Source organism: Myotis yumanensis, unplaced genomic scaffold, assembly GCF_028538775.1.
Source record: "Myotis yumanensis isolate MYYU_CA2020_CCGP unplaced genomic scaffold, mMyoYum1.0.hap1 SCAF_14, whole genome shotgun sequence".
NCBI classification, from domain to species: domain Eukaryota; kingdom Metazoa; phylum Chordata; class Mammalia; order Chiroptera; family Vespertilionidae; genus Myotis; species Myotis yumanensis.
Window position 1 is genome coordinate 34,803,136 of NW_027223765.1, and position 14,719 is coordinate 34,817,854.

General features: G+C 38.5%; 1 protein-coding gene across 2 annotated transcripts in view; it reads right to left on the reverse strand.

Annotated features, from left to right (window-relative positions):
• ATG7 (autophagy related 7) overlaps positions 1-14,719 on the reverse strand; it is a 233,230-nt gene that overhangs the window by 96,406 nt on the left and 122,105 nt on the right. For both annotated transcript variants that reach the window (XM_070433619.1, XM_070433620.1), the window contains exon 18: positions 10,933-11,055. In XM_070433619.1, the coding sequence (XP_070289720.1) occupies positions 10,933-11,055 (123 nt within the window). The remainder of the gene's footprint in view (positions 1-10,932; positions 11,056-14,719) is intronic.

Here is a 14,719-nt window from a genome sequence, read left to right on the forward strand (position 1 = left end):
TCCTTTAGAAAATAATAATTTAATTGAGAAGTTTCAATTGTTTCATATTAGGAAGTTTTACCCTAATTAGAAAGTTAATGTGCATTCTTATCCCTTGCCTAGGATCAAACAGGTTTTTATAGGTTTGTCTACAACAAAACCACCTGTTGCTAATCTCTTTTACATTCAAATAATATCCATTTAATGTGAATTACCATTTTAATGGTTTATGATTGTTGAAAGTTTAATTCAAGACGTTTATGTTCTATTGTATATCAAGAAAAAATTATTTAAAAAATCTATGGCAGTTTTCCATTTACATTTAGCTTATAAAAACTAATGTTTGTATTATACTTCTAAAGATTTCAAAGCACATTATAACACCAACATTGTAGGGCAGGTATTATTATCCCTTTTTACAGATGAAGCCCAGGCAAGAGGAAATGATGTAACGAAGTGGCAGGACCAAGACCGAATGCCTACTCTTTAGAACCCAAATCCTATGCTCCTTCCATGAGAATACTCTGTTTCTAGGCCTATGATGCTAAGGGCTGATGAGAGCTAGACTTACTTATTATTTCAGCCTAACTTTTAAGGTATTGAAAAATAAAGTTTTTGCCCTAACCGGTTTGGCTCAGTGGAAGTGCATCGGCCTGCAGGCCAAAGGGTCCTGGGTTTGATTCCAGTCAAGGGCACATACCTTGGTTGCGGGCTCTTCCTCAGCCTGGGCCCTGGTTGGGGCTTGCGCAGGAGGTAAGCAATCAATGTGTTTCTCTCACATCTATGTTTCTCTCTCTCTTTCCCTCTCTCTTCCACTTTCCCTAAAAATCAATGGAAAAATATCCCCGGACAAGGGTTAACAACAACAAAAAAGCTTAAAGAAAAATAAAGTTTTATTTTTACAGGTCATTGTTGAAAGAAAGAGAAAGGGAAAGAAGTATTTGGATATACAAACTTGAAATAGTTATTTCTAAAGTGTTGATACTGAATTTGTGCTTTAAAACATCAATTCAATGATGAACTTAAGTTAGACAAAGGATAACATAAATATTATATATGTGCATCTTTTACAAAAATAAAATATTTAAAAAATCTTTTAAAGGCCAGGTTTCTTTCCTTTTAATAAAATGCTAAGGAGAATTAGGTATGGCCTCTTCCAAGGAAGATTAAGGTAAGATAAACACAAAGGCCTAAGTTTAGTGGCAAAATGAAAAGCAAACAAATCCACAGCAATTTGCTATATTTATTACTAGGAACTCAATGATTTTGTTCTGCAACAATAAGATATACATACTTTAGCACTGAATTTTTTTTTTTCACCAGACACCTGAATAAAGGCAAATGAAGGCAGGCTCTCAATTTCTCTTTATAATTTAGGGAAAAGTAAAGGCCAGGAAGAAAGAAGTAATCTCTTACTTGTTCTTTTTTCCCACTGGTAAGTTCAGAGATGGAATCATGACAGTAAAAATCTCATTCCCACAGATTTTATTAGAAGCCAGTCTATTCTTAAAGCAGTAAGAAAGCACACTGATGTTGGCTGACCAAGCCCTAGAATAATACAATGAACTAAACCATGCTATCCAAGAACATAGGTGTAAGGAAACAGACAAAAAGCAAAGGGGCTCTGTTAAATTGCTCAATCTGAAAGTAGAGGTACTCTCTATAAAGCAGAACACAACCCAGGCTTATGAAGTAAACCTCAAGATGTAGATGAACACTGAGGATAGCTAAATTTAACAATGTCCAGGCTACTTTGCAAATCAATTCACTTCCCTGAGCCTTGACAGCCTCATCCATAAAATGGGGTATTAGCCACCTCAAAAGCTTGCTGTGGGCATCCAAAGGCTAGGTATAAAAGTTCCATAAAAATTACAGATAATGTAATCAGTATTGGTTGCTATACCCCTCACGGAACTTTTCATCTGAAATCTTGGATGCTTCCATGCCATGGGCCATTCTGGAAAGCTTTCTCTCCTACACTTGGAGTTCCAACCTTGGAAGCCCAGCTCAAAATCTAACTCTTTCCTGGAGCCGTCTTTCTGCATCTGATCTCCCCAAATCCTGCAGGACTCATTACACCATGTGTTCAACTCTCTGTGCACACCCTTTGCCCTGCAGCCTCAGTTACTTTGCCATCTTTACCCCACCCCGTCTCCTGAAGGCCTGCCTTGTACCTCTTTGAATCCCCACACCAGCATGAACTTGGCAAGGGGTCAGTAAGTATTTGTTGACTGATAGAAGCCATGATTAAACCTGAACAATATTTAATTTTTAAAAAATACACACCTTAGAATATTTCATATTCCCTTCCCTCCCTGCTCTCTCACAGCTATTTGAGAAGATGAAGCAACACTAAGATTTCAGAACCAAGAAATCAATTTAATTTTACAGTATCAAAACATGGACAACCCCCAAATTCAACACATGGCAGCTGTTATGTTTGCAAGTGAGAAGGCTCAGCTGCAAAAATACAGGCCCTAGAATAATGGTCACAGGGCAAACTGTAAGAACATTTCTGATGTAGTCAGGAAGTCAGGACCACGTCTCTCCACTTCCTGATCCCCACTTTCTCTCTCATAGGACTATATCATGAAAAACCCCTCCTACCCAACAAAAGACACTACTTTATCTTATTGTTTTTCTAATTCAAAGACATACATAACTGACAATCAGAGCTTCTGACTGGGTCAAGCTAACCAGTATTCCATTTCATATGAAGCAAACAAACAATCCAACTTGATGGTTTAGTTGGTCAATGTAATATCATGTCATAAATGGTATGTTTTATGAACATAATCAATTACGGTGATGGGAGACTTGATATTATAAAGAAGGCAAAGTCCTGGGTGCCAGGTCTGGAGAATGAGGTCCGTTGGCTAGGTTACACCATTTTGGATTTACACACACTGCTATACAACCAACCAATACACAGTATAATAAATGTTATCTTAAGGCTCAAAGTAGTTCTAAATCTCAAAAGAATGTGACCAAAAATATTTCTAGCAATGGCAGCCAGATAGACACCAGGGAATATGTACAAAATGTACAAAAAGTAATTGCTCTGATACTTTTAAAAAATTTTTGATACAAGAATTAGCCATCTTTTTACTTCTTGGTCATACTGGGTATAACAGAATCAAAATCACTGAATTATAGGAGCTAAAAAGGACTTCACATATGGTTCAATCCCTCTATTGTAAGTGGGGAAGCTGATACAAAAAATGTTTAAGTTATTCACCCAAGTACTCATGAGAACACGAACAGAACAAGAACTAAAATTTAAGGAGGATGCAGTTCCCATGTTCTATTTCTTAATATTAGCCGTCTTAGCATTGCTTTTAGCATTTATGATTCTCCCCTTCTCTCTCCCATAGACCTCCAAATGGAGTATACTATCCAAGACTCCTTACGGGTGGGGAACTGAGCCCAGACTTCGTCTATCCTCCAATTGGATCCTTCCCTAATACCAACTAATCTAAACATCTCAAACCCATGTAGATAATTCTGACAGCAAATAAAAGAGACTCGTTTTACAAAGGAGTACGGCCAAGCCTTATTTCAAAAACTAGTCTCTAGTTTCCAATCTAAGAATTAATTGGCTTTCTGCTTGCTGTTTCTGCTTTTCCCCCTTCATCTAGGAGAGAAGGCCAAGGCTGTGTTTTGCTGGATTGCTTCATAAGGGACAATCAAGGGAGGATACAGTCTGAGGATAGGCCAGTGCAGGTTGGATGTGGGCTAGCAGAAGGCTCTGGGAAAAGAGAACTGGATTCATAGGCAGACTAGGTCGGTCCCCAGAGCAATTCCTCCCCATTGGAATCAGGTCTAAGTGCTGACACGGGGTTTCCCACAGCTTCTACTGGCCTCCAAAGGCTATTTGTCATCGGAGGCTCTTGATGAAGCTGTACATAAATATCTGACTGTTGTTAAATACAAAACAAAACAAAACAAATAATCCACAGGAACCAAATCAAAACCAGCTGTGAGTGGAAGAGGCCAAATCTCAGTGTAAGTGCAAAAGGCCCAGCAGAAACATTTGTTAATGGTGCTATTTACTTTGCTGAATAGTAAATTGTCATGCCAATGAAGTCATATCACATGACTGTAATGTTTTTCTTATGACTTTCCTGCTATGAAAGAAATGGGCACTTTATTTTCTAGAATCCTGAATTCTGTAGTAGATGAGTCAGAATCTGAGTTTTAATTCACAATCAACCCACCGACTCAGCCTGTTCATTTCTGACAGCCTGTTCGTGATTTTACATTCTATGTTAAACTTGGCACTAAACTTTCTTTTTAAATTATCATTCATTAATCCCTAATTCTACAATTTTAGAGTGCTGTAACTATAATCCCAAAAATATAACTGTATGATACAACATCAAATATGATACTATAGTCAAGGCAAGAGAAGGAAACAGAGCCTAAAATTAATCCTGAAATCATGGAACTTGCAAACTGTCAAGAATGAGAATGAGGTATTTCGGGGAAGTTGGGTTATGGGATTCTGGAATTTGAATTTCTCAAGGATATGCCAATATAGCTTGCTTTATTAATTCTCTTATGAAACAGTCTTTTCTCTCTAATTAGATGAAGCTTGAAAATTATTTGGCGTTCAGCACAATACTGAACCCACAGTTGGAATGAAACCAGTACATGTGAACTGATAGTTGATGGTAAATAACCCTAAGAAGGCAAGTCACAGCAAATTTTATGGAAACATGGCTCAGTCATTCATATGTCTGATTTAGTCTCTCAACAAATTCAGCAATTTAAAGAGATTTTGGTGAGTTCTTCACCAGCTCCACAACTTGGATATCTTGCGCTTCATCAACTTTAAAGCCATTTTCTTTGGTTCTAACGGGGATAAACAGATGTCTAGGAGCAATAGGAAATTGGACTGAATCTCCAAATATTCAAACCCATTCTCTCTACAGGTCTTGAAAGTAATAGCCAGAACTTCATGCAAAATTCCCTATTCAAATGGCAACATTTTAAGAGAGTAAAAAGCTGAGCGGGCCCTTTCCCCTCTGTGAGGCTTCCCAATACCTCACGGGTAGAATGGAACTATAATTTGGCAGCTAGATGAATGATAGACAAAGAGGTCTCTGTCCAAGACCCCTACTTTATGAAATATAACATTAGAAAAAAAAACATTTATGAGGTATTTTTAATTTTTAAAAAATATTTTTTTTTTACTATATGTTTTTATTAATTTTTAGAAAGAGAGGAAGGGAGAGGGAAAGAGAGAAACATCATTGTGAAAAACATCAATAAGCTGCCTCCTGCACACCACCTATTGGGGACTGAGCTTGCAACCTGGACATGTCTGGTGACCGGAAATCGAACCAGAGACTCCGTGGTGCATGGGAGGACACTCAACCAACTGAGACGCACCAGCCAGGGCTATTTTTAATTTTTTGTTTTTTGATCTACAACTTGAGATAAAATTCTACCACACACATTTCTCATTTAAATATTTTTATTGCATCTTAGCTCGGCAGCTTCTCCTCATTTCACTAAAGGAAACAGGATAATTGTCCTTTATCTGCAAAATCAATCTATCAGTTCTGTTCTTTAAGTTCTATCTCCATCCTATCTCTAATACCATCCAGTCATTTTCGCTCATTTATTCAATTACCTCAATTTCATCATTACCCCAAACAAACTCATCTTTGTCAATCTGGCAACTCCCTACACCACACACTCAGTCCCTACTCTGCACCTTATACTTCCAGCCCTCTTGCAACACAAACCAACCTGGTGATTTGTCAATCTCAACAGCACTATTATCATACTAGTAACCTAGTCCTAGACTAAAATAATGGCAATTGTTTTTGGATGATGGAAGGGGGATGGGTGCAAAAAATTTTAAGACAGATCTGGATGATTCTGTTTTAAATATATCTTCCAATCCATTATCTCTCTGCCCCTTTCTATAAAAATAAATGGATTTGTAGTCTCTAGTAGGATCAGTTATACATTCCTCCAAACTAAATGGGCTATAGCTTGGAAGACAGATCACAGATATTAAAGGATATGGAAAGTTTAATAGCTTCAAAAGTTTTTTTCCTTTAACTAAAAAAGAATTATCTTGCCACAACATGGATGAAACTTGAAAACATCATGCTAAGTTAAAGACACCAGATACAAAAGGCCATATATTGTGAGATTCCATTTACATGATATGTCCAGAATAGGCAAATCTATAGAAACAGAAAGTAGAGTAGTGGCTGCCAGGTCTACATAGAGGGGGGAATGAGGAGTGACTGCTTAATGGTACAGTTTCTTTTGGGTGTGATGAAAATGTTCTAAACTTAGCAGTAATAGTAGCACAACTCTGCGAATACCAGTATACTAAAAAACCCACTGAACTGTACACTTTAAAAGGGTGAATTTCATAGTATGTGAATTATAACTCAATAAAGCTGTTATTAATAAAAAAACAACCTTATCTGATTTTAGGAAACTCTGGCTCCAGCCACATGCTCATGATTCTGAGTAACACACTAAAGAGTCAGCCTCTGAGATAATTTATTCAGCCTAGAATGCCCTCCCCCACCTCCTACCTTTTCCCTGGCCAAATTCAACTTTTATTTTTAAAGATAGCCTACTTAACCTTTAAAACTAACTGTGATGGATATTAACTACACTTACCGTGGTGATCATTTTGCAATATGTACAAAGAGCAAAATCATTAATTATACTGAACACCCAAAACTAATATATTATATGTGAATTATACCTCAATTAAAAGAATTAATTATTAGTTTTAAAAAACCTAACTGAAATATTTGTTCCCTTCTGTGTGAAGCTTTCCTTGACATCCTTACTCCCTCAGGCAGGAGTAACTGCTCTCTCAGCACTTAATATATAAATGAGTGAAACATTTTTTAAAGATATTAGAGTGCCCTGTTTATGTCTCTGTTTCTCACACTAGACCATGAGCTCATCTCATTAACTTCTGTATTCAGTCACTAGCATAGTGCCTTGCTATCCAATTTTCAAAAGCTGTTCAGTACGTCTCTTTTTAAAAAACAGTATTTGTATAAATATACATTTTATAAGTAATGTATAAAATCATACTGTCATATATATTTATCTGGTTGAATCTTTTGCAATTCCAATGTTGATGCATGAAAACAGTTACCCTAAGATGAGAATTAATTGGGCATTCTTCACTGCATTGCTAAAATAAGTAAGTTGATATCTTTCTATACGGGATGCAGAATTTTATACTGTTATTACTGAACATTTACAAATGTACTGGGAATCAGATACGTAAGTCCAAACACAACCTTTTACACAGATGTGTGTATATTTTTTTATATACTTATTTATTCATTTACACATGTTTTTCACAGTAATGTAATTAATGCAGGCAGGAAAAATGTCTTTTTTCTTTTATAAGGTTGTCTAGTGAGCATTATCTTAAAACAGTCCTATTTAGAGCTTTTTAAGAAAAGTAATGATTCTTTTCTAAGATAGAGGCTGCAAATACCAATAGTTATAAGGATCATCAACTAAAAAGCATCATCTAAATGGAGAGCATCACCTAAATACCTTTGAGAACAGAATAGAGAGCCCAGAAATAAACCCACGCCTATGTGGTCAATTAATCTATGACAAAGAAGACAAGATCATACAACAGGGTGTAGACTGTCTATTCAATAAATGGTGCTGTAAAAATTGGACAGATATATGCAAAAAACTAAACTAGACCACTTTCTTATACCATAAACTCAAAGTAGATTAAAGATTTAATTGTAAGACCAGAAAGCATAAAACTCCTAAAAGAAAAACACAGGCAGTAAAATCTCTAACATTTTTCTTAGCAATATTTCTTCTGATATATCTTAAGTATGGGAAACAAAATTTAAAAATAGGACTACATCAAACTAGAAAAGACAAGCTACTGAATGGGAGAAGACATCCAATAAGAGGTTAATATCCAAAATTTGTAAAGAACTCGTATAAGTCAACACACGCATACAAAACCACGAAACAATCCAATTAAAAAATGGGCAGAGGACCTGAATAGACACTTCTCCAAAGAGGACTCATAGATGGCCAACAGACATATGAAAAGATGCTCAACATCAATAATCATCAGAAAAAATGCACATTAAAACCAGAATGATATATCACCTCACATTTTACAGAATGGCTACCATCAATAAATCAACAAACAAGTGTTGGTGAGGATGTGGAGAAAAGTGAACCCTCATCCACTGTTGGTGGGACTGAATATTGGTGTCAACTGCTGTGTAAAACAGTATGGAATTACATCAAAAAATAAAGAGAATTACATTATGATCCAGCAATTTCACTTCTGAGAATATATCCAAATAAGTTAAAAACACTAATTTGAAAGAATATATGCACCCTATGTTCATTACAGCATTATTTACAATAGCCAAGATGTGGAAGAAACCCATAGATGAGTGGATAAAGAAGATGTGGTACATATATACAATGGAATATTACTCAGTTATAGAAAAGAATGAAATCTTACTATTTGTGATGACATGGATGAACCTAGAGGGTATTATGCTACGTGAAACAAGTCAGACAAAGACAAATATGATATGATTTCACTTATATGTAGAATCTACAGAACAAAATAAACAAATAAAACAGAAAGACTTATAGATGCAGAGAACAAACTCAGTGTTGCCAGATGGGAGGGAAGTTGAGGGGCTGGGTAGAAAAAGGTGGAAGAATTAAGTACAATTTGTAATACTGTAATAACTATGTATGGTACCAAGTAGATACTAAATTATTGGGGGCATTGGCTCATAAACTATATAATTATCTAACCACTATGCTGTACACCTGAAACTACTGTAAAATATACTGAATGTCAACTAAAATAGAAATAAAAAAATATAAATAATATGTTAATACCTTTGGGCAAGAAACTAACAACAATGTGTCTCCACTAAGAAAACTGGGTGGTAAGGAAAAAGTGTACAAGATTTCCTTTCCACATAGAATATTTTCTATATCTTTAAATTTCATATCAAGTACATTATTTATCTATACAATTTGCTTCTTGGCTCTAGAAAACCATCACTATTTAGGAATGTAGGCCTGGCGTTGCCAGATCTGATTTTTCAAAGAAGTCATAAATGGGAAAATTCTGATTTTTATGTAAAACCCATAATTTTAAAATGTTGGCTTTATTCAGAATTTAACACATAGAGCAGGCCAAACAAAACACACCTGCAAGCCATATCTGGCTCATAGGCCAACCAGTTTACCATCTTTAATAAAAAATTTGATGTGTGGCTTATGGTTCCAAAACTATAAATATATTTAATGGAGGAAAAGTTCAAAAAGAAAAATCAGACTTGTAGATGAATCCCTGCCCCACCATCTCTTTAGTCCCTATTGCTGTCTTTACATTCCAGGGTCTTTTAAAAGGCTGTTAATATTTGACCAACTAAAATGCAAGATAGTCAGGGTTAATCAAGAAATGCGCCCATTATTCTAACATCTGCTCTGTTTTAAAGAGTGAAATATGGGGTCAATTTCAAGTTTCAATTCTTCTAGCCAACTAAAGAAAAGTATGTGAATTATTTCTAGCTGGCTGGAAAAATTCCCCCAACCAACTAGTCAAATGATTGTATGGTTGAAAAGACCTGTAAGTTATTTTCCTCTTATTATCAGGCAGTACACTGCTGCTCAAAAGACAATATGGTGGCTATGATCAACATCAAGTTCTGAACTCTCTCTGGGAACCCAGTCAAAATTCTGGGGGAAATCTGAAAGTCTCTTAAAGTCCTGCCGAGATGCCATTTATCTTCTGAAACTAAGAGACCCTATGTGGGTCTAACTACTACTGGTCATCGGTGGAAGACTGTATCTTGTTGAATGCCCAGGACAACAGAGCCAAAGCAAGTTAAAGAAGAACCAGCTTCAGTTCTAAGTCTAGCACTAGAGATGTATTCTTTCGTCTCTGGTGTGCTTAAAATTCTCATCCCAATCTGTTAGAAGCTTCAAAGGATTTGACTGGTATTTTCACATGGTTTCCCTATACCAGTGCTAGCTCCAATCTTCCAAACAGTAGCCTTTTTATCACCAGCTGGCCCAATATTGGGCTTGATCATCTACTCACTGACAGTGGGGCCTCCCACAATGGTGAGACTACACAACCCCAGGAAGGGGTGGCGGTGGGGCGGTAATCACTGAATCAAACTATAGGACTAATGGCAACTTTGCAGGACACAGGCACTCAAGGTTTTCCTTATGTTGCTTGTGGAAATGCTATGGCAAGTCACATTTTTCCTTAGAGCTTTTTCACCCAGGTAACAGAAGAGAAAGATGTTGATTTAATATCATTCAACCATTTTGAGAAGGTGCCCATTTTGCCAAGTGACACGAATGGCTCCACACTATATACCGCATGACCTTTTCTAAGAACAGTGAGCATTTCGAAAAAGACAAAATAACTATATGTTGAATCCCAGTCTTAAAAAACCCCCACATGATTATAGTGACACAGGAAATTAAGATCTGCAAAATATTCAAACTGACAAGCTAAACGTAACTCTCTTAGGTTGTAACCAAGAAAGCCATTTCATGGTAGGGTTCAATGGCCTACGAAGACTGATCAATTGTGAAATAAAAGCCAGGCATGTTCTCTTTGCAGAACAGTGCCAGACTCCAATGTCTTCCCTGACTTGCATTTTGATGTATGGACATGAGAACTGATTTTCAGCAAGAAACAGGTGCTTAGGAATCAATAACCAGTACTTCCCTTATCAGCAATTTTTTGAATTTGACACCTACTACACAACAATCTGCACACAACAGCATCCAGCAACTGCAAAGGGTTTGTTCTAAGGGGGGAAAAATCATAATTAACTGCTTTCTTTCTTTTCTGTAAATCTAAATATCAAATAAGATTCAAATACATCAGTTCACAGCACATAAAGGTTGTTTTATTCTTACCTCAGCAGCTTGGGTCTCTTGATGCAGTAATGTAAGACCAGTCAAATCTTCTAAGAAGGAATGTGAAGAATTAAACACCTTTGCCAGGAATTGAAATCCTTCTCCTTCATATTGATCAAGAACCTGAAAAACATTTACATTTTTAAAAGGGGGGCTGTAGGTCTTAAAATGCATATTAAAAGATTTTTCACTTCTAATAAGCACTTGTCAAAAATGAAACAAAAACTAGTCTTAAATATGGAGATAACCAATCTGTTGGGCAAAAAACTAGGAGGGTTTAATATTTATCACGTTTTTCAATTTAGATGACAATTTTTCTCAAAATAGGTTACATGCAAATTCACTAAAAATTCTAGAAAAGTTGGGGTTCCTAATTTTAAGGTCTATTTTTTAGGGGAAAAAATAACAGGCAAGAGAAGAGCCAAGAAAATTTTTTACAAGGATAAAGAGAAGGGAAGGGACAGAAGGATGGGAAATGGGACCTATTGGCTAGCCAAACATATTTAAAAAATTATTTTAAAATGTAAAACTAAATTTCACCAGGCATGTCACAAAAGAGGAGACCCAAATGGTCAATAAACTTATGAAAAGTTGCTCAGCATTACAAGAGATCAGGGAAATAAAAACTAAAACTACAATGTAATATTGTTTTATTATTATTATCAATGTAATATTGTTTTATACCTACCAGCATAGCTAAAATGGAAAAGACAGAAAATACCAAGTACTGGCAAAGATTTGGAACAACCAGCATTCTCCTGGGAGTACAAAACAAGGCAACCACTTTAGAGGTTTAATACTCGCATGGGCCATGATAAAAAAATTCTAGAATGAAACCAAGATGGTGGCATAGGTAAACACCAGAAATTGCTGCCTCGCACAACCACTTCAAAACTACAAAAGACAAAACGGACATAATCCAGAACCACAGGAAGGCTGGCTGAGTGGAAATTCTACAACTAGAAGGAAAGAGAAAAGCACACTGAGACTCAGAGGAGCTGCAGAAGTAAAGTGCAGAGGGACGAAGGCACATGCGGAAAGGGCTGGCAACTGAGGACACGGTTGTCTTTTTCAATCGGGAGGGAGTCACAAGCTCCCGACTGCTCTGAACTCCAGTTCTGGGCGAGTCTCTGGGGACCCAGACTCATATGGGGAGAAACTGGACTGTCTGGCAGCGGGCAGAACTCGAGGGCGACTTTCCCTCAGAGGTGCTTGCAGCCATTACCGCGGGACACTGAGACCCGGGACCTATTAGGGCAGGACTGAGGATCAGCCATAGCTGTTTGCTCCGCCCTGTTGATTCCCTGAGACCCCACCCAAGCTGTGCACAGAGGCTTTTGCATATGAATGCCCTGGCCCTTTGCAATCTAAAATTACCTAACAAACTGCAGCTGGGCCAGACAGACCCAGAACACCCAAAAGGCCCAAGGCCCCACAGCAGTTTGCATTGCTTCACAGCTGGGCCTCATCTGGGCACTTCCAAACCCCAAATAAAGAAGAGGAATCTGCAGATCTCTCCGTACCTCCTGCTGGGTAGCCTCAGGCAGAGGCTAAACTAGCACCTCCGTAGAGATCCAAGAGCCAGTGTACCCAGTGGTCAGAGTGGGACCATCCAGATTACAACTCCTCAGATCCATAAGGGACACACTCAGGGGGCAGACTCAGTGAGCACCAAAGCCCCACTGAAGCAAGTCTTGCCACATAAGGGTGTCTCCAGCACAGAAGTTCTCCCACCGTAGACACAGCTGATTCTCACAGCCAATTGGCCTAGAGGTCAATTCCTCCCAGTGATACCAACAACAATCAAGGCTTCACTACAACAAGACTGTGCACACAGCCCACAAAGGGGTGCACTAAGAGTGTCCACCTCAGGTAATTGGGGAGGCTGAGCCACTGGGCCCTATAGGACACCTAGCACACAAAGCCACTCTATCAACACAGGGAAGCAGCCAAAAAATGCGGAGACAAAGAAACAGGTCACAAATGACAGAAATGGAGGAAAGCAAACTAGTGGATATAGAGTTCAAAACCATGGTTATAAGGTTTTTCAAGAATTTTCTAGAAACCACCGATAAATTTAGTGAGACCCTCGATAAATCTAGTAAGACCCTTGAGGTTATGAAAAAGGACCAACTAGAAATTAAGCATACACTGACTGAAATAAGGAATAATATACAGAGATCCAAAAGCCGACTAGAGGATCGCAAGAATCAAGTCGATTTGAAATACAAAGAAGCAAAAAACACCCAACCGGAAAAGCAAAAAACAAAAAGAATCCAAAAATATGAAGATAGTGTAAGGAGCCTCTGGGACAACTTCAAGCGTACCAACATCCGAATTATGGGGGTGCCAGAAGAAGAGAGAGAGCAAGATATTGAAAACCTATTTGAAGAAATAATGACAGAAAACTTCCCCCACCTGGTGAAAGAAATAGACTTACCAGTCCAGGAAGCTCAGAGAACCCCAAACAAAAGGAATCCAAAGAGGACCACACCAAGACACATCATAATTAAAATGCCAAGAGCAAAAGACAAAGAGAGAATCTTAACACATTGCGTACTGCATAGAAATCCCTAAGACATACGCCAGGGACCGCACGTGTTTGGGCAAACTGCACGTTATTTAAATCGTCATAATGCACTTTAGGTGTTGTTTTTCAATAATTATAACATTTTTATTTACAAAAACAATTAAACAATTAAAGTTCCTAGTACTTTTTTAACATATGGTACTGCGTAAAACATTTTCCTCTATGAAGAGGGACCAAACAAAATTTACATAAGTATCTAGATTCGCTCCTTTTTCCATGGGCGTGAAAAACGAGAACACTCGTGAGCGGTCCTTAACATATGGCGCACGAACCACGAGAAAACTCCTGAGCAGTACGAAATGTTTTAAAAGCAGCAACAGAAAAACAGTTAGTTACCTACAAGGGAGTACCCATAGGATTGTCCAGAGGTCCTCAAACTTTTTAAACAGGGGGCCAGTTCACTGTCCCTCAGACATTCAACACATGCGCACTGCGGGCCCGGGACGAGTCGGCTGCTAAGCAGGGCAGGCAGTGGCGGCAAAAACACCCGGCGGGCCGGATAAATGTTTTCGGCGGGCCGCACGTGGCCCGAGGGCTGTAGTTTGAGGACCCCTGGGATTGTCAGCTGATTTCTCAACAGTAACTATGCAGGCCAGAAGGGAGTGGCAAGAAATATTCAAAGTGATGAATAGCAAGAACCTACAACCTAGATTACTTTACCCAGCAAAACTATCATTCAGAATTGAAGGTCAGATAAAGAGCTTCACAGACAAGGAAAAGCTAAAGGAGTTCATCACCACCAAACCAGTATTATAAGAAATGCTGAGGACCGGGAAGATGGCGGCATAGGTAAACACCGGAGACTGCCGCCGTGGACAACCACTTCAAAAATACAACTAAAAGTCGGAGCGGACATCAACCAGAACCACGGGAAGGCTGGCTGAGGAGAGTCTCTTCAACTAGAAGCAAAAACAACAGCATTCCGACGCTCAGCGGAGGCGCAGTGTGGAAAATTTAAAGGTATGGCGGTGCGGTGGTGAGGGTGCGCGCGCAAAGCGGGCTGGCGGCTGAGGGCGCGATTGTCGTTTTCAATCAGGAGCGAGTCTCAGACTCTGGGCTACAGATCCGGGCGAGTCTCTAGGGACCCAGACTCAAACGGGAGAAGCGGGACTGTCTGGCTACGGCCCCTCCGAGGTTTGCAGCGGTTGTTGGGACAGAGAGGCAGAGCCCCTGGGGACGGACTGAGAGCGGCCATAG